Source organism: Argopecten irradians, chromosome 12, assembly GCF_041381155.1.
Source record: "Argopecten irradians isolate NY chromosome 12, Ai_NY, whole genome shotgun sequence".
NCBI lineage: Eukaryota > Metazoa > Mollusca > Bivalvia > Pectinida > Pectinidae > Argopecten > Argopecten irradians.
Genome location: NC_091145.1, coordinates 19427059 through 19450632, shown reverse-complemented (window position 1 = coordinate 19450632; position 23574 = coordinate 19427059). Strand labels below are relative to the sequence as shown.

The 23574-nt window shown below is 37.4% G+C and overlaps 1 protein-coding gene across 2 annotated transcripts in view; it reads left to right on the top strand.

Moving 5' to 3' along the window:
- The first annotated feature begins 2038 nt into the window (after positions 1 to 2038).
- The window catches only part of LOC138335968 (universal stress protein Sll1388-like), an 80469-nt gene continuing 58933 nt past the window's right edge, over positions 2039 to 23574 (top strand). The window contains exon 1 of one of the 2 annotated variants that reach the window (XM_069285195.1): positions 2039 to 2346. In XM_069285195.1, the coding sequence (XP_069141296.1) occupies positions 2253 to 2346 (94 nt within the window). In that variant the 5' untranslated portion in view covers positions 2039 to 2252. Of the gene's footprint in view, positions 2347 to 15431; positions 15487 to 23574 lie in introns of those variants that run through there. The other variant, XM_069285196.1, reaches the window with a different exon arrangement.

The window sequence follows — 23574 nt, the reverse complement described above, 5'->3', positions numbered from 1 at the left end:
AGAAAGTGAAATAACATGTTGAAATGATATATTTTATCCCTTCACAGCCATCGCTAGCAAAAGTATACAATGCTCAAAAAGTACAAGGACACTTTCTTTGCTTCCAGATTGATTTAGCTGGTGCTGTGATTGATACTGTTCTAAGAAGGTAATTGTTTTTATTAGAAAATCGATCTGTACGAACTGGTGATGAACTAAGGACAACTAAACATCGTATCGAATTCTTCAACTGAACCATGGTTTGGGTGACTGGTGTTGCCATTTTCATAAGTTGTGGTTGTCAACTGTTCTCAATCGTCTTGCTTGCTTTTTTTAACAAATCACGCTGATCACAGATAACTGGGGCGTATTTAAGATACTTGGTATCGATAAAATACAAGACATTTTGCTCTGTATTTTAACATTTCAGTGGTAACTTTATTTTGAGAGATTTCAATGAAAGCAAAATAAATAATTCATTTTCACAGTATGTATCATCTTTGATTGCCACCGGTGGAATGTAACATAATCTGAAGCCTTTGCTAGCGAAGATGAGTATGTATATATAGTTGCCATTTATTTTGTATCATATGCTCACCCATAAGTCACCACATTGAATTCCAGTATATATGTCATCGTCACGGAGCCGTAGTAGGATGACTATTCAGTACATGGATAATACTGAGAGTGGAATTCCAGGTATGCCGAGGTCAGTGTGATTGGAAACAAGTCCCGGATGTTTCCAACTTTTGTTTCCGACAGTTCCTTCCAAATCGATAGAACTACCACTAAACTCGCTATAACTGTCAATAGGAAAACTATCACTAGTCTCGGACCATTTACTCCATAAGTGCTTGTGTGTGATGTCCGAGATAGAATCAGACATCATATATACAGGGCAAAGTAAAACAATTGATAAAAAGTTTTTTGTTGGCAGCACAAATGGCAAATCTATCGTCTAGAAAAACAACGACCAACAGCGACCCAAAATACAACCACCAACTGTCGTTCTAGCTGACCTTGACCTTGACACAAACAATCAAACGTCCATCGAATTTGACCCAAAATTCTACGAAACTTTCGACCAATTATTGTCTAAAAAGGCTCCAAATTCTTAAATAAATTGTCTTAGGTTTTTTAAATATAGTTTGACCCATATTTTTACCGTTTTGACCACAAGAAACACCAACGTCAGTCTGTGCTATCTTCACGTACACTAACTTCATTTTATATTAACCCTAGATTGACAACTGCTGATAGTTTAGTTCACTAACATACTAACCACTTCCGTCTGTTTTGACCTCAAGCTGTTCAACTTCCGTCTGTTTTGACCTCAAGCTGTTCAACTTCCGTCTGTTTTGACCTCAAGCTGTTCAACTTCCGTCTGTTTTGACCTCAAGCAGTTCAACTTCCGTCTGTTTTGACCTCAAGCAGTTCAACTTCCGTCTGTTTTGACCTCAAGCAGTTCAACTTCCGTCTGTTTTGACCTCAAGCAGTTCAACTTCCGTCTTGATAAATATCAATGAAACATATAGTATATATAACGACATTTGAACGTTACTAAGTTACATCATATACCATCGATTATATCAGCCATCTTCCATCTCTTTAATTTGATAACAATTAAAAACGACCAAAAAAGATTAAATTGTGAGTCGATAACAGAAATACGCCACCATATTATCCATTAGACTATATGTTTGTCAATGATAGCGTTACACAGCATCACGACTTCGAGCGTGTAATTGTATGGTTTTACGAATAGGAAACATTAGAATCTGACGAATCTATTTTATGATGATGATTATGCATTGTATGCTATCACGTGTGATATTTCTACACTGTTATTGATACAGTCTCAGTGTTCTTTGTAGTTTATTTATCGCCACATGGGTCTGATATGCATTGCACACTTGTTACAGCAAACAGAAAAGTTCTAAAGAATCAATGCATTGTTTTTGATGGACGGACGTAAGATTGCATAATCCTGTGAAGTTATCGCTAAGACGGACTTGGATTTTATAAATAAGTAAACACGTTAGTGCCGATAGTTTGGTATTCCGATAACAACTATCGGTTGTTTCGGACGGGTACCACACTGTAGAGTTAAAAGCGCGCTGCTCGCCGCCTTGTGATAGTGCCGTGGTTTGTATTCGGCCGTGTGTAGCACCAGATCTAGAATAGCAAGGCTTACCGATTCTCACTGTTAGCTTTCAATCCGACCGCGATCCCTGTGCCTTATAGTGTGTTTGCTAGGGAGGAGGTGGAGGATTATGGCGGATGGGCAGAATACCACGCCCTTGCCCGTGGGCAAGACAGTTGTCATAGGAATGGACGGAAGTGATAATTCTAGATTTGCCCTCCAATGTAAGTATTCAGCATAGCTAACACCGTTATATTTATATATACACACACACAAATGTAATTAATTTTTAACGATAAGATTATCATTACCTCATGAACCAGTGCTTTACCTTTAGTATTTATACACATCGTTATCACTGAGGTTTGTTTAGCATTTGTGACATGTTTGCAGCGTGTTTTGACAGTGAAGAGGTAAAACTACTATTATTGGCAAAGGTTTCCGTAACGTTAGGTAGTACAACAGGTGTTCGGCGGCACGTTGTGGTCGCGCGCCGCAGCAGAACCTTCACACGCTCCTGTTTGTATTGTAAACAATATCACCTACAGTTTGTGTACTGTTTGTAACCTACTAAGATACAAATGTAATTAACCCTGTCATGCATGTTACAACGAGAAATGTGCGAGTTGTATTACTGTGCTTTAAAGATGGCTGGAAAAACGCCGACGCTAAATTATTATAGTAAAAAAAGCATCTTCATTAACGCAAGTTAGAGTAAACGTTATGTTTCATTAATGTTCATTTCAATTTTAAATATAGGCATCTAGCATTCATTCAAAGAAAAGGAAAGACATAAACAACAGCGAACATTCCAACAAATATGTGTGGAATTTTGATTTATCAGTTCATACAATTTCGTTTTTGCTTTCTTGGAAGAGAAATCTTAATGGTATATCACTTAATGCTGTAATGAATCTGTCAGTTCCATGCTCTACTAACAGACCGGGGATAGCCGACAGCTGTAGATGGCATTATCAGTGATGAAGGTACAGGCTGGCCACCAGTTGGCATTTCTCGTTATTTAGGACGCCTTCAAACTCCTTAAGCTGGATACATTTTCAACAAAATGACATATCTGGGAATTATTGGAAATTATAGTATTAACCCTCTGTCAGACTGTGTGATATGAAAACCGAAGTTTTGGGTTCCCTTAGTATCGGTTAACGAAAGTGTATGGTGGCTTGTGCGTGGTTCCGATGGCAACTGAAGACCTTGTACTTCCGTTGTATTTTGATCCCTTCCGGCATTGTCTTTATTTAATAGTAAAGTCACCGAAGAGTTCCGGATTTTTATGATTCTTAATTCAGTGCTGGTTGTGCACAAATTTGTGTTTATAATGTGGATGCTTTCGTGAATACATCGCTCACAATTTTTAGATCAGGTCATCTTCTAAAATGTATACGTCGGAATGTAGTTCTTTACTTCATTTACAAAGACTCACTGAAAACATAGAGGACTTCCGAATGACATTTTACTGTTATAATGAAAATGAAATAGAAATGACAGCTTTCTAAGACTTTCTAAACTGTCTGATTTTCTTTACTTCCAATAAAATATAATTGTCTCTGATCTGCAATTTCAATATCACAAAGATATTTAGTTTCATGCGGTGTCTATATACGTAATTTTCATATCATATCAACAAATCCTTAGTCGTTTCGTTCAGAGAATGATAACCCACGAATCGTTTAGTTGCGATGACGTAGCTCTGAACGATGGATGATTTCTGACAGATGGGTTGTTGGAAACGGAGTGTTACTGTGTAGGCAGGGTATGATTATTCGTTCTAGAATTCAATGTGCTTGCATTTTCTTTCAGAACAACGTATTCCCATTGAAGTTAAATTTAATATAATGTTCGTACTCGGTCACGTTACGCGGTTGTCCGTGTATGCATACAATTATGATTATGCCGTGAGAAACGCTTATTTCTTTTTTAATTTTTTTGAGATGTTAAGCCATATTCTTGCACTTATTTGGTAAAATTTAACCTTCAATGACTAACACCTTTTAAGGACAGAATGATTGTTTCCAGTTCTCTGTCAACAATTACTTGTTAAGATATAAAAGAAGGAAGTAATACCTCACTACATATTCCTGTATTATGGCATTTAGATAAAATCTATATATAAACTTACAAAATTAAATGCCATTCTTCAAGGGCAGATAACTCTGTAATATGCAATGATAGAATGATAGTTCCCAATCAGCTGCAAGCAATTGTTTATGTTCAGATAGGTGTAGGGAACTACTCCATTCTTGAGCATATTCTGTCACTCCCTGATTTTACCTTTGGGCGACTTCAAAGTCGAGAAATGCTGTTTTCAGACCTGGCAGTGACAAATAGATTCAATATTGAGTTCACAGAGAGAAACAGAGAGGCAGTTTCGGTATATATTCTTAGGAGTGCTCCAGATTTAGCCACATGAGCGTGAAAATTGTCTTCTTATTTAAATTTGATTTCCAGCGTCTGACAGATGCCTACGTACTTTAAGAGTGAGTGGTTTACTATGGGTGATTTGTGATGCCAGGTCTAGCCAATCTCAAGGGAGTGGCATTCGGGGACATTTATAAAGTCAACGTTAGGCGTTAGTTGATCTATAGACCTATAGCCGACTGTCATTGTCGCTTAGTGTCTGTTTTTAATTAAGCAATTAACAAACGCCGAGTCGATTAAGTTAAAGTGTCGAGAGACCACGACAGCAGTAAGGTTTGGAGTGCAAGAAAATACGGTATAGTTTACCGCAATCGAATAGAATGAGCATGTTGAGGTAACTAAATGTTTTGCAAAGGTAGAACGAATATACGTACCCGGCCTACTATACTCATCTAGATCTGTTCAAGACGACATCGTTCAATATTGCAGCTATAGTGTACAGATAATACCATTGCTTATTAGTCCACACACATAGGTATAATATTTAGTACAATGATAATTTAAATGTTCCAATGCATTTAAGCATTATTCGCGTCTTTGAAGAATGCCCTCCCGTTTTTTTACTATGACTTCATAACCCCAAAAGATATTGAGAATAATGCTTATAATTTAATTTCGTAAATCAATCAGGTTCTGATTAGGCATAAATTTCCTTAATTTTACTTACTTTTACAATAAAACAGTCAAAATTGTGGCGCATTGATCTCTTCATCCAATAATTGAGTTTGGCCCATGACTGTGCCGCTTTTAAAATTCCCCGCGAAAACGTTCTGTATTTTGACGTAATAATACTTGACGTACAATTATTTCTGTCTGTGGAAAAATAACCTCAATGATCTAACCAATAGAAATGAGTGTATCATATAAAATTAAATTACGTTTATATATATTCGATGTATTTCCAAATTTCTGTGTTGCGAAGAAAACAATTTTGATTTGATTATCATTTTGATATCAAAGTTTTTTTTATTATGGCAAGAGCACAACTCCCCGCTTTTGGTCGCCATTAATTCAGTTCGAGATTAAAAGACTCTGTTACTATATTCTATGTACCTTGGTATATAGACAATATATAAGGCTGTTACAGATTGGTTTGTTTTGTTCTTACACAACAAATTTGTTTGTATCGACAACATAAAAACTCCACAAGTCTGGTATCTATCTCGCAGGTCTATACTAGCATTCTGGGTATTGCTTTTTATATACATGTTTATATTATATATAATCCACAGCTTTATCCTCCCACATTCGATATTTACTTTCACGTGCTTCTGGATTTTTTCAATCTACTTCAAACTTCATTTGTTTTTAGACAAGACATGAACGGAAATTTATACGGCTATGTTTGGCTATTGTTTGTTTATTGTTTAAATCTTTTAAAAGAAGATATTGTGTTGATTTTTTTTAACTCATATTGAACAATATTTGTTCCATTAACTTCCTTGAGGGAGTTCGTATGTTACCGTGACAGATGTCGGAAGTAGTGTTGAGAAACAATAAACACGTTGCTTTTTACAACACAAAAGATGGTCAACTGCTACAACTATACGGATACAGTGGTTTTAAAGTTTTCCACAGTTATTTTTCTCCATGAACATTATCATATCATTTACAAATACACCTAATCCAATAATATTTTTTCTCAATATTGAGAAACTTCTGATGGGCAATACCGAGTTAGACACGACGTAATGATCAAAAGTGTCTCGTCGGGCTATACCTCTAGCATTGTTGGAGTACAAATACACCCAGCTATTAGTTAATGTCCGTTTGCACAGTCAACTTTTTCAGATATTGTTGGTAAAGGGAATTTACGGAGTTTCCAAAGAAAAACCACCGATCACTTTTTCTCCATGAACATTATCATTTACAAATACACTCAGCTATGCGTTTATGTCCGTTAGCACAGTCAGCTTTTTCAGATATTGGTAATAAGGGGAAAAACCGGAGTTCCCAAAGAAAACCATCGACTAATGGTAATTCATTACATGATTGCTGTGTCCAATATTTCGAAAGAGAGACATAAACTAGAGGACGAGAGAAAACGAAGTCTCAATAGGAGATGTGTTGACCACTTGACCGCCATGGTTATTTGGATATACCCATCAGTTCTATATATCATAGTTACACCAGGTTCTAATATATCACATGGATTTGATTTTCATCGCACATTAAGTTGCTTTAAGGGTGATTTTCTGTTAAATTGTTTTTATGTAAATTTTCAACCAATATATATTATATATATCATGTATTTATAGCATGATGCTATAATACATGTACGTATAATTGACGTTAGATGAAAATTCGTGCCAAGTCTAAAATTGGTAATAAAAGGCAATTTACCATTGATAATAAAATAGAATTTATAAATGCGACCACAGCATCTGTACAATACAGTAACACAGCATCTGTACCATACAGTAACACAGTATCTGTACCATACAGTAACACAACATCTGTACCATACCGTAACACAACATCTGTACCATACAGTAACACAACATGTGTATCATACAGTAACACAACATCTGTACCATACCGTAACACAACATCTGTACCATACCATACCACATCATCTGTACCATACCGTAACACAACATCTGTACCATACCGTAACACAACATCTGTACCATACCGTAACACAACATCTGTACCATACCGTAACACAACATCTGTAACATACCGTAACACAACATCTGTAACATACCGTAACACAACATGTGTATCATACAGTAACACAACTTCTGTGCCATACCGTAACACAGCATCTGTACCATACCGTAACACAACATTTGTACCATACCGTACCACATCATCTGTATCATACCGTAACACAGCATCTGTACCATACCGTATCACAGCATCTGTACCATACCGTAACACAACATCTGTACCATACCGTAACACAACATCTGTACCATACCATACCACATCATCTGTACCATATCGTATCACAACATCTGTACCATACAGTAACGCAACATCTGTACCATACCGTAACACAACATCTGTACCATACAGTAACACAACATCTGTAACATACCGTAACACAACATCTGTACCATACTGTAACACAACGTCTGTACCATACAGTAACACAACATCTGTACCATACCGTAACACAACATCTGTAACATACCGTAACACAACATCTGTACCATACTGTAACACAACGTCTGTACCATACTGTAACACAACGTCTGTACCATACAGTAACACAACATCTGTAACATACAGTAACACAACATCTGTACCATACTGTAACACAACGTCTGTACCATACTGTAACACAACATCTGTACCATATTGTAACACAACGTCTGTACCATACAGTAACACAACGTCTGTACCATACAGTAACACAACATCTGTACCTACCGTAACACAGCATCTGTACCATACCGTAACACAACATCTGTACCATACTGTAACACAACATCTGTGCCATACCGTAATATAACAAGTGTACCATACCTTAACACAACGTCTGTACCATACAGTAACACAACATCTGTACAATACAGTTGTTACACAGCATCTGTACCTACCGTAACACAGCATCTGCGCCAGAACATCTGTGAATGATCAAACGACCATACTTAATTATCATGAGGACCGTCAAACACTGTAAATATTCCTGTGTTATCTTGTTCTTATCTAATAATACCACACGTGTGTTCTAACCATCATCTACATCGCCCGGTGACGCGTAGTTATACATTTTTACATTAGGTAGAGTCGGTCTCGTGCAGTAGTTAATATTCTGACAGACTGGTATTTCCCTGTACTAAATGTATTTACTTTGTGCTGCCATTTAGACATTCTTTTCATCAACGGCACGATGACATATCCGATCGGGCTGTCAGAGGTTTTAAATCGCTTTTGAAGCACAGACACTTGTTTCAAAAGGTTCTTTTAAAAATCTTATTTCACAGGGGTTCGTGTTAGAATATAGAATTGCGAAGTCACCTGTCCGATACATATTTTTTTTAAACATTTTTTAAACACAAGTGCCTATGCTTTTAATGAATCGTTTCATTTTTTGCGTTTTTTTTTGTATTGAATCTGGGGTTTAGATCTTAGGATAACAGTAACGTTTTAAGTGTTATTTTGATTTAATGGATTTGTCTCCCTTTTTGCTATTGTTATTCAGAAATTGTGATTTTAATCAAATTTTCATTTGAACGTGCCAATATTAAGTGCGCTTATCGGTGCATTTTCTTTGAGTCAGAATGACAGCGAGTCTGATAACACGACATAATGCTTGTTTTTACAAATTGTTGTTTAACACTGAAAAGCTGCTTGCCAGTGCAATCGATGTGATTTGTGGTGATGCGGAATGCTGATTGTAGGATAACCACACCAGCAGGAATCCGTGATCCGTCATTATTTGTACATCAGTTGTCAGGCGGTGGATTCGGGAGAGCGGTAATATTACCACTGTGGGTCTTTATAGTCGAGTCCATCTCATTTAGTTACAGCATTAAACAGGATCGCATTGATCCGTAATCCCTGTTGATAAGTCGCATTATTGTATCGAACACAGGGCCGCGACAAACAATTCATTGATCACAGGGGCCTAGGCATTAACTGTATGCAATATGCTATTGGTTGATAGTGCTTATGCTTAACGTCCAATGAACAGCTAAGGTCATTTAGGGACGGTCTCCCCTGCTATTGCATGTGACGCTTGCTAGTTCTTTTAAGGACAATTCACTCAGGCTAATTCTTTTACATAACCAAGAAGCAAAATATGGCATTTATAAATGTATTGTTCTACATTTCTTATGAAACATTTAACTCAATATATTGACAAATTCCGTGTTATTTTTAAGTATTTTAATTAATATCGTTGTAACTACAAATCGTTGATCAATACGATTAAGCAGGTACAGTATGTACTCTGTACCCATTCCCGAACCAAAGTCACGCACGTTAAACAAATGAACTACATAACCACTGAGGTGGTAATAAAATGATTCTTATAGGCAAGACAATTCATCTAATAAGGTAAACCACTACTGTCAGAGCGATTTGAGCAGTTCTAGACAACAGTTGTATTAGTCTACGAGCAAGGGACAGGGTTCGGCATACAAAAAATGCAAGATGTTCGACCACAATGTGTAATGGCAGACAGCGAGCGAGTTTCAAAGTTTCACACACATTTCACCACCATGGGTTTTCGAGCATATCACAGTAAAACCGACTGATCTAATTTCCATTAGAACCGGTTTTTCCCCGATATATGTACAAATTTTAATGTTGTCTTAGATTGAATTGTCCCTTTAAGGACACTCGTGTTTTGTGTTGTATCTCCTTGTTTTAACGAAAGTTCATGTCGACTTTGTATAGTGCTACCTCACTGAGGCCTACTAAAGACACCGAAGGACGCACCCCACCCTTTTAAGCAGGTCCTGGAGAGGAATCTGCCTCTTTTGAAGACTTGTATGTTGTATAACTCGCCAGGGGGCATAATCTAGAGTCTTCCTCATAGGGGCGAAAATCAACTCAATGCCAGAAGTGAGGCAGTGACATATAAGGCGTTAGAAAGAAGAATTTTAGGATAATACTTCCATTTTTGACACCTTAAAAATAAGGATAGCATGTACGTCCAGATACATTGTATTAACCACATTGGCTCATACATGCAAACTGTATGGAGCGCATGGAGAGACATGGCATGTGCTTTAAAGGACAAACGAGCACATGGAGGGACATGTCATGTGCTTTAAAGGACAAACGATGTACCGTATCGATTCGAATATGGGGCCCACTGCGAACTGTAACCAACACATAGACCTGATATACAAGGAAGCGAAAAATGCGTATAAATCCGTTACAGGGGAATAATAAAACCGTTGCTGTTTTATATGTATGGTCAATGATTGCAAAAAATTAACAGCAAATAACACTGATTGCAAAATTATCAGCTATTTCGTCTTTCTTACCCTTTGCCGTTTACGGTTTTGCTGAAAGGTTGCGACAAAAAAAATCAATGAAAAAGAGTGAAACAACCATTGCGAAACATGCTATATATTTTATTATATGTTTGAATATTCTCTCGTCCCTATGCTGTTTATAAACTGTTGGTGTTGTACAGGTTAGCTTGTGATTTATTGTCACGATGTGTCGTTGCGTTACGCGGATGGCTTGAACATATAATTCTGTAATGTTCATTTGCGGTCAAATAAAAATGGGCTCTATAAAGGATGATCATTTTCCGCGCCGAGCGGGACCGGCCATTACAGTTTGACCATCTCTATAACACATTTCTTTTGTGATTCCGCTCCCGCTATGGCCGATCGATCAGGACATTGTCCATCTGGGAAACTACACCCATTATCTATAGAACGTCGTTACGGGGTGTGTATACAATATCGTCTACAACCCATCAGTTAATTTATACACTAAAACCATGATATGATGAAATTGAGTTTCACACAAGACTGGGTTATGATTTTTATTTGTAAAGGTTAAAATGTCATCGGCCTTGCTTGACGACCGCTGGTCATATACGTATCCTGGCGTTAACTTTTCGTCCATTTTATTTTCGTTCACCTTGCAATTAATAATTATGAGAAAACCCGTAAACACACAGTTTGTTTTTTGCCCGGCCTTACCTGTACACTGTAAACTTTTGAGTGTTAAGTTACACCAAAAAAAGTGGCACCACAGCTGCCTCCTTTTTTGGTGCACCGTTACACCAAATTTTTAGGTTACACCACTGGTGTAAAGTTACACCACTGGTGTTAAGTTACACCAAAAAAGGAGGCAGCTGTGGTGCCACCTTTTTTGGTTAAACTTAATCCAGAATTGGTGTAACCTTAACCCAAAAAAGTGTAATCTCATCCAGGATCGGTGTAACCTCATCCCAAATTGGTGTAACCTTCATCCCAAATTGGTGTAACCTTCATCCAAAATAGGTGTAACCTTCATCCAAAATAGGTGTAACCTTCATTCCAAATTGGTGTTACCTTCATCCAAAATAGGTGTAACCTTCATCCAGGATCGGTGTAACCTTCATCCTAAATTGGTGTAACCTTCATCCAATATCGGTGTAACCTTCTTCCAAAATTGGTGTAACCTTCATCCAAGATCGGTATAACGTTCATCCCAAATCGGTGTAACCTTCTTCCCAAATTGATGTAACCTTCATCCAAGATCGATGTAACATTCTTCCCAAATTGATGTAATCTTCATCCATGATCGGTGTAACCTTCTTCCCACATTGGTGTAACCTTCATCCAAGGTCGGTGTAACCGTCTTCCCAAATTTGTGGTTCCTGTAGACGTTTGTTTATAGCACCATCTACATCCTGAAAAAATACAAAACAAACCACAAAGCATCTTGTTCTTCTTAAAATTAACCACTTAGTAATTTAATGAAACAAATTTAAGGGACTAACTTTATATAATTATAAATGTTAAAATTAAAGAGTCTATAAATTTCTATTAGGGGTATACGTGTAACTATGAAACAGCAAAGAGTTAAATTTATTTACATAATATCATTATGTCGTTACAAATTTTTAAGTATGAAATACATTGTATATTCCTGTTTGTCAAGTGTATATATGGTTCCGAAATTGTTGTTATTTATTGATTGTGTATATTTTAAAAAATATGTTAATTCATTAGAGAGTCATAGTACAATGTACCTGCATTTGTTTAATTTGTTCATTATGGAAACATTTACGTGTACTGTACATATATACTTTTATACATTATAACACATGTACAGATAGATGAGGATGAGTTTGTACATATAGTATACAGTTAACGGTTTTCATGTTTGTAAATTTAATTGCTACATCAAAACTTAAATTACTGTCTTTGTCAGTGACCATAATACAGTACGCAAGCGATTCTAAATACTATATTTTATTAGTAATTTTACATTTTTAAAAACTCCTCTCCAGAAATCTATTGCAACCATAAAAACTTCAAAGTTGACAACATAAAAACTACTTATCTAACGCTTATTTTGAAATAATGTACATGTTCTTCCGTTGCAATATGTGTGAGTTGTGAACGATTACATCAAAACAACGTTTGATGACGCCGCCATTTCCTTCTTTGTCTATATAATAAAATGGCGCCATAAAAATTACATGTCTACACTTAAGATCGATTTATCGATAAATGTGGCAAGGAATATATCTTAGATAATATATATAGGATGCAAAAAAATGTCCTTAGTCAGTACATATAATTACCCTTTCAAACGAAGATCTGGTGTAAAGTAACACCGCTGAAGTGTAAGTTAACCCTTTCAAATTAAGCTTTGGTGTAAAGTAACACCACTGTGGTGTAAGGTAATACTTCAAACGAAGATCTGATGTAAAGTAACACCGCTGTGGTGTAAGGTTACCCTTTCAAGTGAAAGATGTGTAAAGTAACACCACCGGGGTGTAACGTTACACTTTCAAGTGAGAATTTGGTGTAAAGTGACACCACTGTGGTGTAAGGTTACACTTTCAAGTTAGAATTTGGTGCAAAGTGACACCACTGTGGTGTAAGGTAACACTTCAAACGAAGATCTGGTGTAAAGTAACACCGCTGGATCTGGTGTAAAGTAACACCGCTGTGGTGTGAGGTTACCCTTTCAAGTTAGGATTTGGTGTAAAGTAACACCACTGTGGTGTAAGGTTACCCTTTCATATGATGCTTTGGTGTAAAGTAACACCACTGTGGTGTAAGGTAACACTTCAAACGAAGATCTGGTGTAAAGTAACACCGCTGAGGTGTAAGGTTACCCTTTCAAATTAGATTTTGGTGTAAAGTAACACCACTGTGGTGTAAGGTTACACTTTCAAGTTAGGATCTGGTGTAAAGTAACACCACTGTGGTGTAAGGTTACACTTCAAACGGAGATATCGTGTAAAGTAACACCGCTGTGGTGTAAGGTTACACTTCAAACGGAGATATCGTGTAAAGTAACACCACTGTGGTGTAAGGTTACACTTCAAACGGAGATATCGTGTAAAGTAACACCGCTGTGGTGTAAGGTTACACTTCAAACGGAGATATCGTGTAAAGTAACACCACTGTGGTGTAAGGTTACACTTCAAACGGAGATATCGTGTAAAGTAACACCGCTGTGGTGTAAGGTTACCCTTTCAAGTGAAAAGTTGGTGTAAAGTAACACCATCGGGGTGTAACGTTACACTTTCAAGTGAGAATTTGGTGTAAAGTTACACTTTGCACACTTACACCAACTTTGGATTGAAGTTACACCAAATTTGGGTAAACAATACACTTTTCATTGTTTGGATTAACTTTACACCAGGAACGGTGTTATCGGTTTTTACACCGATATTGGTGTTAATTTACACATTAAAAACACCATAAATGGATTAAGTTAACACTAAAAGTTAACAGTGTAAATCAAACATTTCTCAGACCGATTACAAAATATTATCCGAACTTTCGACGCGATGTTCGAAACTTCTTTCACCAAAATAGTGTCTCTTATTTGCCTGCTAACTACTAGCAATTATATTCCAAATGTGACTTCCCAATCTATAACACCCGGGACCCTCCACACTTAGCCTCACCACCAAACATGCAACCAATCACATTCCACTCAAGCATGTAGCAATCAACCAATCGTCTTCCCGAACGCTTCCCTTCCTCCCAATCAACCCTTTCCTTGGCATTAGTTACATGTAAATAAAACAGCTGTTTTCTTGAACTTGCTTTTCAGCAACTTCACTTCGCCTTTGATATAAATTAAGTACTCCAACGCTAACAAATTCATTAGCACTAGCAGTCACTATCAAACTGTTTCCCTGTCTCTACCGACAACATTCAAACCTATTCATGGCCACCCATGACCAACGAAAAAAAGGTCTTTATACAAAGGTCAAATTGTGTTCTCATTGACCATTTAGGACCCTCAGAGAGTGGTCGTATTTAACAGGTGGTCGCTAAGGCAGGTTTGACTGTACGCTAACTCTTTCTGTCGCCTAAACTAAGCCAGTAGAACGGCCACCAGTCTCTAGAATATTGGAAAAAAATCACTAACATTTTGCTTGGCTATTTTCGTCTTTACTACATGTCTGATTCTAAGTTTCACACTAGGGGGAGATAATCTAGTGAAGAACTCTGCTGTGAAAGTCTTATCAACAACTAAGGGTCTGGTGGCCAGTCTCCTAAACCAGCTATATATCCCGATTTTGTCTTTCCACCATCCCCTTCTAGACTAGACCATGCTATAAACTATCTGAACCAACCAGACCTTGCAATAATCCAAAGGTAGTTTCCATGACCTTGACCACTAACTAAATGTCTCGCCTGCTCTGACAGGTCCTAACCTTGCCTCTCAACCAGCTATCTCTCTACCTAGTTTATAAAACATGTGATTCTGATATATAAACCTCTTACTTTAGTCGCCGTAGCACTGTCCTTGAGTATCCATGACTATGCCTTGTCTTCTCTACTCTACATATCCCTACATAACTTAGTTTAGTATATATCTTATCTATCACGTGGACAGATGCCCGAATTAGGAAGCAGACAAGTGTACATTTATATAACGGTAATTCGATTGTCGTCCTATATAGTACAGTGTAGTTGGCGGGAGACAAAGTGAGTCTGTTTTTGGAACTTCGCAGTTTGATCTTTGAGAATCCTATATTCTGGTGACAGTTTGCGGTGCGTGATCCAGTCAAGCTAGCAATAAGTGTTATTCTGCATTCGGCAGAGAAACCAAATGTTCATATACTGATAGTTATAGATAGGACCAACAGCTCTCATTTCAGTGTAAAACAGAAATTAGAGAATATCATATATTGCATCATGAACGCTTGCTGTAAACTCGGTTTCTTCCACGGGACATGTCTTATCGATCTGTTTTATCTCTGCCTAAATCCACAGTGTTAAACGAAATGGCTTTACATCATATATCAACAACATGCGAGGGTGCAGGTAATATGATTTAGCAGACTTTCAAAGACTCCCATTGGCGTCGACAAAACACATGTAAAAACAACGTTAGGCGAGGGAAGTTGACATGGCTGTGTTTTGATCAAACCGTTGTCAGGCCATTACGAGTGAGAGTTTCATGAGATATGGATCAAAACCATTTTATTAGATTACATGTTGGTTTGATGGAAGCGTAATCTGTGAAACCGTCTTTGTCGCAACTGCAATTTACTTTGAATATTAGTTTAGCGGCGGCACCATTCGATCAGCACTCCTTCTGAAGCACTCCCTCAAACTATTCACGGGATACAGACAACATGTCTGACATGTGATCTATCTATACATGGTGTGCTGTGTACTTGTAATTACTTGTACAGTGTATATGTTCATACAATCACCAGAATTGTTTCTCTTCCTGCGGCTTTCAGTGATGGTGCAGGAGTATTCAATACCACAGGAACATGAGAATTCCTAAAAAATTGTGTACAAATGTATCTATATATATTCGATATATCTTTGTCTGTTTAGACCATTTTGTAATTAAGATAAGTTCGTTAACTTTTGAGAATGCAATTCCTAATGTATTTAATCAAGACATTCAGAACCCTTGCTCTTCCTTCATCCTTATAAGGGAATATTGCCTTTCTCAGACAGACTAAAAATCCCCGTATTAACCAAATTTTACTCGTTCCTCACATTCTCGTCTTGTCATAACACGACAGTATCCAAAGTAGTAAGTGTATCTTCAACCATAGTTGATAATTATATACAAATTGTAATATTCCAGAATATCTAACTCATACCCACGAACGACACTTTCATTATTGAGCTATACAGCTTATATTATACATGTATTTTAACTGATTTTGCGGTGTCGCACTGTCTCAAGCGAAAGACGAAAATGCGTCAAGCGAAGAGCGCCAGGCGACAGTACGAAGAGCGACAATGCGCTATACAAAACAACACTGTCGCTCTTCGCTTCGCACAGTATCGCACTGCCGCATGGCGCATTGGCGCATTGAGCATTGAGCATTGTCGATCTTTGCATGGTGCGGTCAGTGCGATACTGCGGCGTCAGTCCAACATTGCTGCATAGCCGAAACTAGCCATCATTGTAGAATTGACAGTCAGTCCCCCTCTCATCTCCTCTCCCACTTCCACCCGTGCAACAAAGATTCTTCTATTGTGTGTTTGTCCATGATGTTTAACTTTCGGAAACATTTTGTTTAATTCGGAGGAACTTGTGAAATATTTGACAGCTGAGTTGTTTGACATTGCCGAATCGCTATTATTTTGCAATAAGGTGCATTGCTTGAAGTAATTGCTGCAGCGCACAGCGGTGTAATTGTGATGCATTGGTAAAATCTAATCGTTTTCTGTTTAAATCTGCTTGTTTAAACACAAAATTGTGTTTGTTACATCTAGATATTCCGATTAATTTAATACTTCGATTTCAAATGAACATTAATCTTAAATTTTAAGCAACATTTCTTAAATTAGAATCAGATATTTGATTATGATTGTGTGCTTATGATCAATTCTTATTGTAATATTGAAAGGATGCGCTTTAAACTATTCCGCTTAATCAAAGACATACATTTTATGTATCTCATTTCATTGCTTAAAAAGCAGCAAAATAGTAGTGGTTCGGCCTTACAGTTTAGAAAAAAAGATATTTATTATTCTTCTACAAATATTTACCATGTAACTGTTCTGAGTGAGGCATGCTTCCGTGAGATGACACTATATAATTGGACAGAAGTGCTACTATTCCAAAGAGGCCCAACACCAACATACTGCAGTCTCCCAAAATACGTTTGTTTGTTTGTTTGTTTGTTTGATTTATTAACGTCCTATTAACAGCTATGGTCATGTAAGGACGGCCTCCCATGTATGCGGTGTGTTGCGTGTATGTTGTGCGAGGTGAGTGTACTGGGAGACTGCGGTATGTTCGTGATGTGTCTTCTTGTATAGTGGAACTGTTGCCCTTTTTATAGTGCTATATCACTGAAGCATGCCGCCGAAGACACCAAGCAACACACCCCACCCGGTCACATTATACTGACAACGGGCGAACCAGTCGTCCCACTCCCTGTATGCTGAACGCTAAGCAGGAGCAGAAACTACCACTTTTATAGACTTTGGTGTGTCTCGGCCAGGGGACAGAACCCGGAGCCTTCCTCACAGGGGCGAACGCTCTACTCAAGGCCAAAAGTGAGGCGGTGCCAAGGGAGGCATTAGGAAAGATAAAGTCAGTTAGGAAGAAGAGAAAAGATAAGATCCTAAATTTAGTCGCCTTTTACGATCATGCAATAGGGGCAGCAGGTACAATTCTAACGCCCTACCTGCAGGGCCCAAAATACGTACGTACTTCACACAAGTATCACACTGTATACATCTGAGGCCGTCCTTAAACGATCCTGGCTGTTAATAAGACGTTAATTTGATCAATAAACCAAACAAAAATTTTAAATTATAATTTGCTTCGGTCACAACTCCGAACTTGAACATAGTGACAGTTATTTTCAAATAATGCCTTTTATTTGAATTCGTCACTGCCAAACGTATTCAGTCACGTCATTTCTTTACAGTATGTTTCATGTATTTTGACCAATTTTCAATTGAATGTGATGATTTTCTTAGATTTTTATGAAATTACAAAAATGATACATATAAAATTCGAGATAGCGACTTTTTTTCCGCTGTATATCCGTTCTAGGGACCAGGAATTGACTTTGACTCAACCGGAGTTTCGAGTCATCGAAATTCGAGTCATCCGATCTTAAAATACATACACAAAGAAGGGAAAAAACGGGACTTCAAAATTAATTCGACTCAACCGGAATTTCGACTCAAGCGATTTTGAGATTACGAGTTTGGACTGTATTTTAAAAGGTTTCTCCTTTATATCACTTTTGGCATATAAACATCGCTAACAAAACGTCATGATTTATAAAAATCTTACATGAAATATTTCTTGCAATCGGCATTTGAAGATTATAGAAACTTTATCTAACGTATATACAACTATTTCGCTACATTCACATGGAATTCAAGAAACAAATAGTTGTGCAAAAACTCAATACAAATTGATTAAATGTACGACATTGCATCATATGAATTTGAGAAACGAACCTGTTAGACATGACTGTAAACTGAAGATAATACAGCTTACCATTTGCGTGCTAGGTCAAAACCGAAGTCTGCAATACCCTCACACGCGAATGTGTTGATTTGATATATAATCAATGATTTAAAGTGGCCTTAGCAGTTCAGAAGTTCTAAAGCACAATTTTTAAGCATCGATCTTTTCCTTCGAATTCACTACTTTATATTGGTAGTGCGTAGACAAATACTCTTATTATGTCTTGTGTTCAGATTCAAAGAAAAACAGAATGTTAACTATTTCACGAACAATGTGTAGAACTAGAAACCACACGACACGCTCATTGAAAAGCTTACAAAATGGAAAATTAGGCTGAAAGTCCAAACGCAGAAGTATTCTAGTAGATAACGCAAGTGTTTGAAATACTCATAAATACGCGATGAAGGGAAAAAGCGAGATGCGAAAATTTACCATTTGTTTAGTGTTCTGGTGAAACTGATCATTATGTAGCGGTCATTTTTGTTTAGAATAATACTTTATCAATTTGGGCTTGTATCTAAGATATTTGCAAGAAACATCTGTACTCTTGACACTGCAAAATATGTACTTTTCAATCAAGTCCGGATTTACGACGTGATAGTCTGTCTAGTCCGGACTACGGATCAATAATTATTCCGATCCTTGGTGTACGCATTTCCGGTTATTTCCATTTCAAATACCTAGTGTCTAAATAACTAACGGCGGAGAATGCTGTAAAACACATGTTAAAAGTGGAGTGTCGATACATCAATAATATAAGTGCTTCTTGAAAGTATACAGTGCGTAGAATAAATATATTTACCAAATCTCTCCCAGAATACATTGCAATTTTATATTAATTGAAATGTTAGATTTGATAATAAAACATATATCGCCATATTTGATTGCGTGAATCTCGTTTAGGAGATTGGAGTTTGGGTTTTTTCACTGACAGATGTGTATTTTGCAATTGATAGCGCCGGAACATTAATGCCATTCAATAAAACGCATTATCGTATTGTATATCAATATATCACTATGTAGAGCTTAGGTTGTATTGCACACACACATGTATGTTACGTGGAACCTCTGGTATAGTACACCGTAATGGGTACTCAATAAAGCATTATATATGAAAAAGAAAACATGTTATTATTTTTTCAACATACATGTAGCATGTTGACCTACATTTATTTTGAAATTAATAATATCATTTGATGTTAATTAATAGTTCAACGACGTCACAACATAAAACATGCCCATGCACATGGACATGTTTACTGTGTAGCGGTTTCGGGTCAATCGACGGCAACAAGGAAGCTCCATCGGTATGGTATCCGACATTTGGTGCCGTGACCAAGACTACGTTATGCGAATTTATGTCTTCGGGGCAAAACTTTTTGAGAAATAGGGGATGGGAGAATTCAACGGACTTGTTCGATTAATGTACCTGAATCAATAGAGCATCCAGCTGCAGCTAGGCCTAGTGTTCGGGGGTTCCGGGTTCGAACCCCGATCTTAATTTAGTATAAAAACAACTTACAGTTCTGCTTAATCATATATAAGGTTATACACATTGCAGTTTGATAAAGTCAATAATGTTTTCATTACTTCCTTGGTTGATATTTTTCTCAGGCTTTTAAAACCAAACATTGACCTCTTTAAATGTAAACCCCAAATGAATACCACATTTCATGAATATTTGCAAACTGAAGATAATTGAACACCCTTTAACAGACAGTTTCTTATCAAAAAGTATAAAATTCATTCCAAACCTATCAATGTCTTCCAAATGATATACATTGTATGTATAAAACAGTTTCTTATGTGGTAAAATTTACTGCGCTTAGATGATTAATAACCGATATATTCAGTCCTAACAATAAAACATAAAAATAGAATTTCCTAAAAAGTACACAGATAAGCACCAACAAATCATACAACGCAGACAAATTTGTTTGATCAACTTGGTCATTAACTTATGTCACGTGATGATGTTACGGTCCATTGATTCCGTGATGAGACGTCCGGATTACGTACAGTATGAGCACGTAACGGAAGCATCCTAAGTGTAAATAGTTAATGGACATTTTCATCCTCTCTTGGGATTATCAGGATGGTTGTAATACTCCCAGATCGATTTACTGATGTGTTTTATTCTTTGACCGTGTGAATTATATGGAAGTGTAAATTTTGCTGACAACGTATTAATGATATCAATCTGTCGTGTTTTTAGATTGCGTTACTGCATTTGCATGGCATTAATGATAATTTTCGTAAAGTACATCGATTCTTCCATAAATGTGTAACTCCTGCATGTTATATTTACACATTTACTCTCTGTAAAGTCCTGATCTATGTAACATTTTAAACCTTTATTTCCGGTACTTAAAATCTTACTTCCGGTGCAATACTGCGTTCCTATTTGTCATATTGCAAAACAAGTATCAGCGATTCTGATTGGTTAGTGTTGTGGGTTGTTACATTCTGATTGGTTAGTGTTGTGGGTTGTTACATTCTGATTGGTTAGTGTTGTGGGTTGTTTCATGAAGGTTTTTCGGCAGTCGTGTACGTAAAAGGGAGACGATTTTCAATTTATGATTTTCGCGGAAAACAAACATGGCTTCCAGAGGCCTATTGGTTCATTGCGAACACCGCATTCAAATTTACTGATGGGACCCCAATGAATTCTGGGAGCGATTGCTGTCACGCCACTGATGATTGACTTTCACTGGTTAAAGACAGTTAATATGGTCCTGTATTTACGGTCTGAATTTCATATTTGTCTCGATTTCAGTCCAAATTTGAACACCAAACTGGTAATACGGTAACCCAAACAAGTAATATGGTAACCCAAACAAGTTATACTGTAACCCAAACAGGTAATACGGTAACCCAAACAAGTAATACGGTAACCCAAACAAGTAATACGGTAACCCAAACAGGTAATACGGTAACCCAAACAGGTAATATGGTAACTCAAACAGGTAATACGGTAACCCAAACAAGTAATACGGTAACCCAAACAAGTAATACGGTAACCCAAACAAGTAATACGGTAACCTCAACAGGTAATACAGTAACCCAAACAAGTAATACGGTAACCCAAACAGGTAATACGGTAACCTTAACAAGTAATACGGTAACCAAAACAAGTAATACGGTAACCCAAACAAGTAATACGGTAAACCAAACAAGTAATACGGTAACCCAAACAAGTAATACGGTAACCCAAACAGGTAATACGGTAACCCAAACAGGTAATATGGTAACCCAAACAAGTAATACTGTAACCCAAACAGGTAATACGGTAACCCAAACAAGTAATATGGTAACTCAAACAGGTAATACGGTAACCCAAACAAGTAATACGGTAACCCAAACAAGTAATACGGTAACCCAAACAAGTAATACGGTAACCTCAACAGGTAATACAGTAACCCAAACAAGTAATACGGTAACCCAAACAGGTAATACGGTAACCTTAACAAGTAATACGGTAACCAAAACAAGTAATACGGTAACCCAAACAAGTAATACGGTAAACCAAACAAGTAATACGGTAACCCAAACAAGTAATACGGTAACCCAAACAAGTAATACGGTAACCCAAACAAGTAATACTGTAACCCAAACAGGTAATATATAACACGTGACCATATTATCTGCCAAAAACCTAAATAATTGATAATATTGCCAGTTATACTCCCAGGCAAAACGTCACGGAAAATTGACGTATCGTTATTAAGTTCGCAATTGAAGCAGCCATACCATTACTTGTGACATTGTGGTCGGTGCAGAACCTGACCGGCTTCACCAAGAGCCATCTGCCATAAATCTACGGGCTGTATGCCATCAGGACAGTATCAGACCTTGTGTGAATTACAGTCTGATCGTATATAATAGACAATGTTTACCTATCTCGGTTGTGTATAATAGAAGATATTTACCAATGTCGATTTACGTCCCCAAGTTGTCGTACACCAGGACGTGTGAAGTGATAATGGCGGTCAGGATGTGGCCAAGTGGCCATACCTATTAATTCAACGGACACTTTATGGTACTTTGTAGACTCAACTCAATCATTTCCTCATTACTGCGATATTTAAAGAGAGGGAGTGGAAAAACTGGCATCTCTTCCTTAACGTTCGGGACTGTGAGGGTTTCACAACGTCTTGTTCCAAAAAAGGATGAACAACCGACATTCAGAGATCAACGATTTTGGAGCAGCTATTGCTTGCTTTACGTCTTTTTTACGTCTAAGAAGCTATATCATTTCCGTTTCGCATTTCCTCTACAGTGCATCAATTATTCATGGCATGATTGCATGAAAGGTATTAATTAGTTACTTGCACTTTTCTCCTAATGTGTCTCTTTAGGATAGCGCGGAACTTTTGTCGCCTTTGTAGTTCTATCACACCGAACACTGACGCCTGCTAACGAAGAAATCGAAAATAATAAAATTACATCGGAGATGGGTTAACCAATCGTCCCAGTCACTGAAAGACCGTTTTTAGCTCACTTGGCCCGAAGGGCCGGTGAGCTTATGTCATGGCGCAGCGTCCGTCGACCGTCGTCCGTCCGTCCGTCAACATTTCCTTTAAAATGCTACTAGTCATAGAGTTCCGTATGGATTTTAACCAAATTTGACCAGAAACATCCTTGGAGGAAGGGGAACAGAGCTTGTATAAATTTTGGCTCTGACCCCCCGGGGACAGAAGGAGTGGGTCCCAATAGGGCAAATAGAGGTAAATCCTTTAATTTGCTACTAGTCATAGCGTTCTGTATGGATTCTAACCAAATGTGGCCAGATACATACTCTGGGAAAGGGGAGCATAGTTTGAATGAATTTTGGCTCTTACCTCCCGGGGGCAGGAGGGGCGGGGCCCAATAGGGGAAATAGAGGTAAATATTAAAATTCTTTTAGAAATGAAACATTGAACCTAAATTCAGAACATAACTTGGTA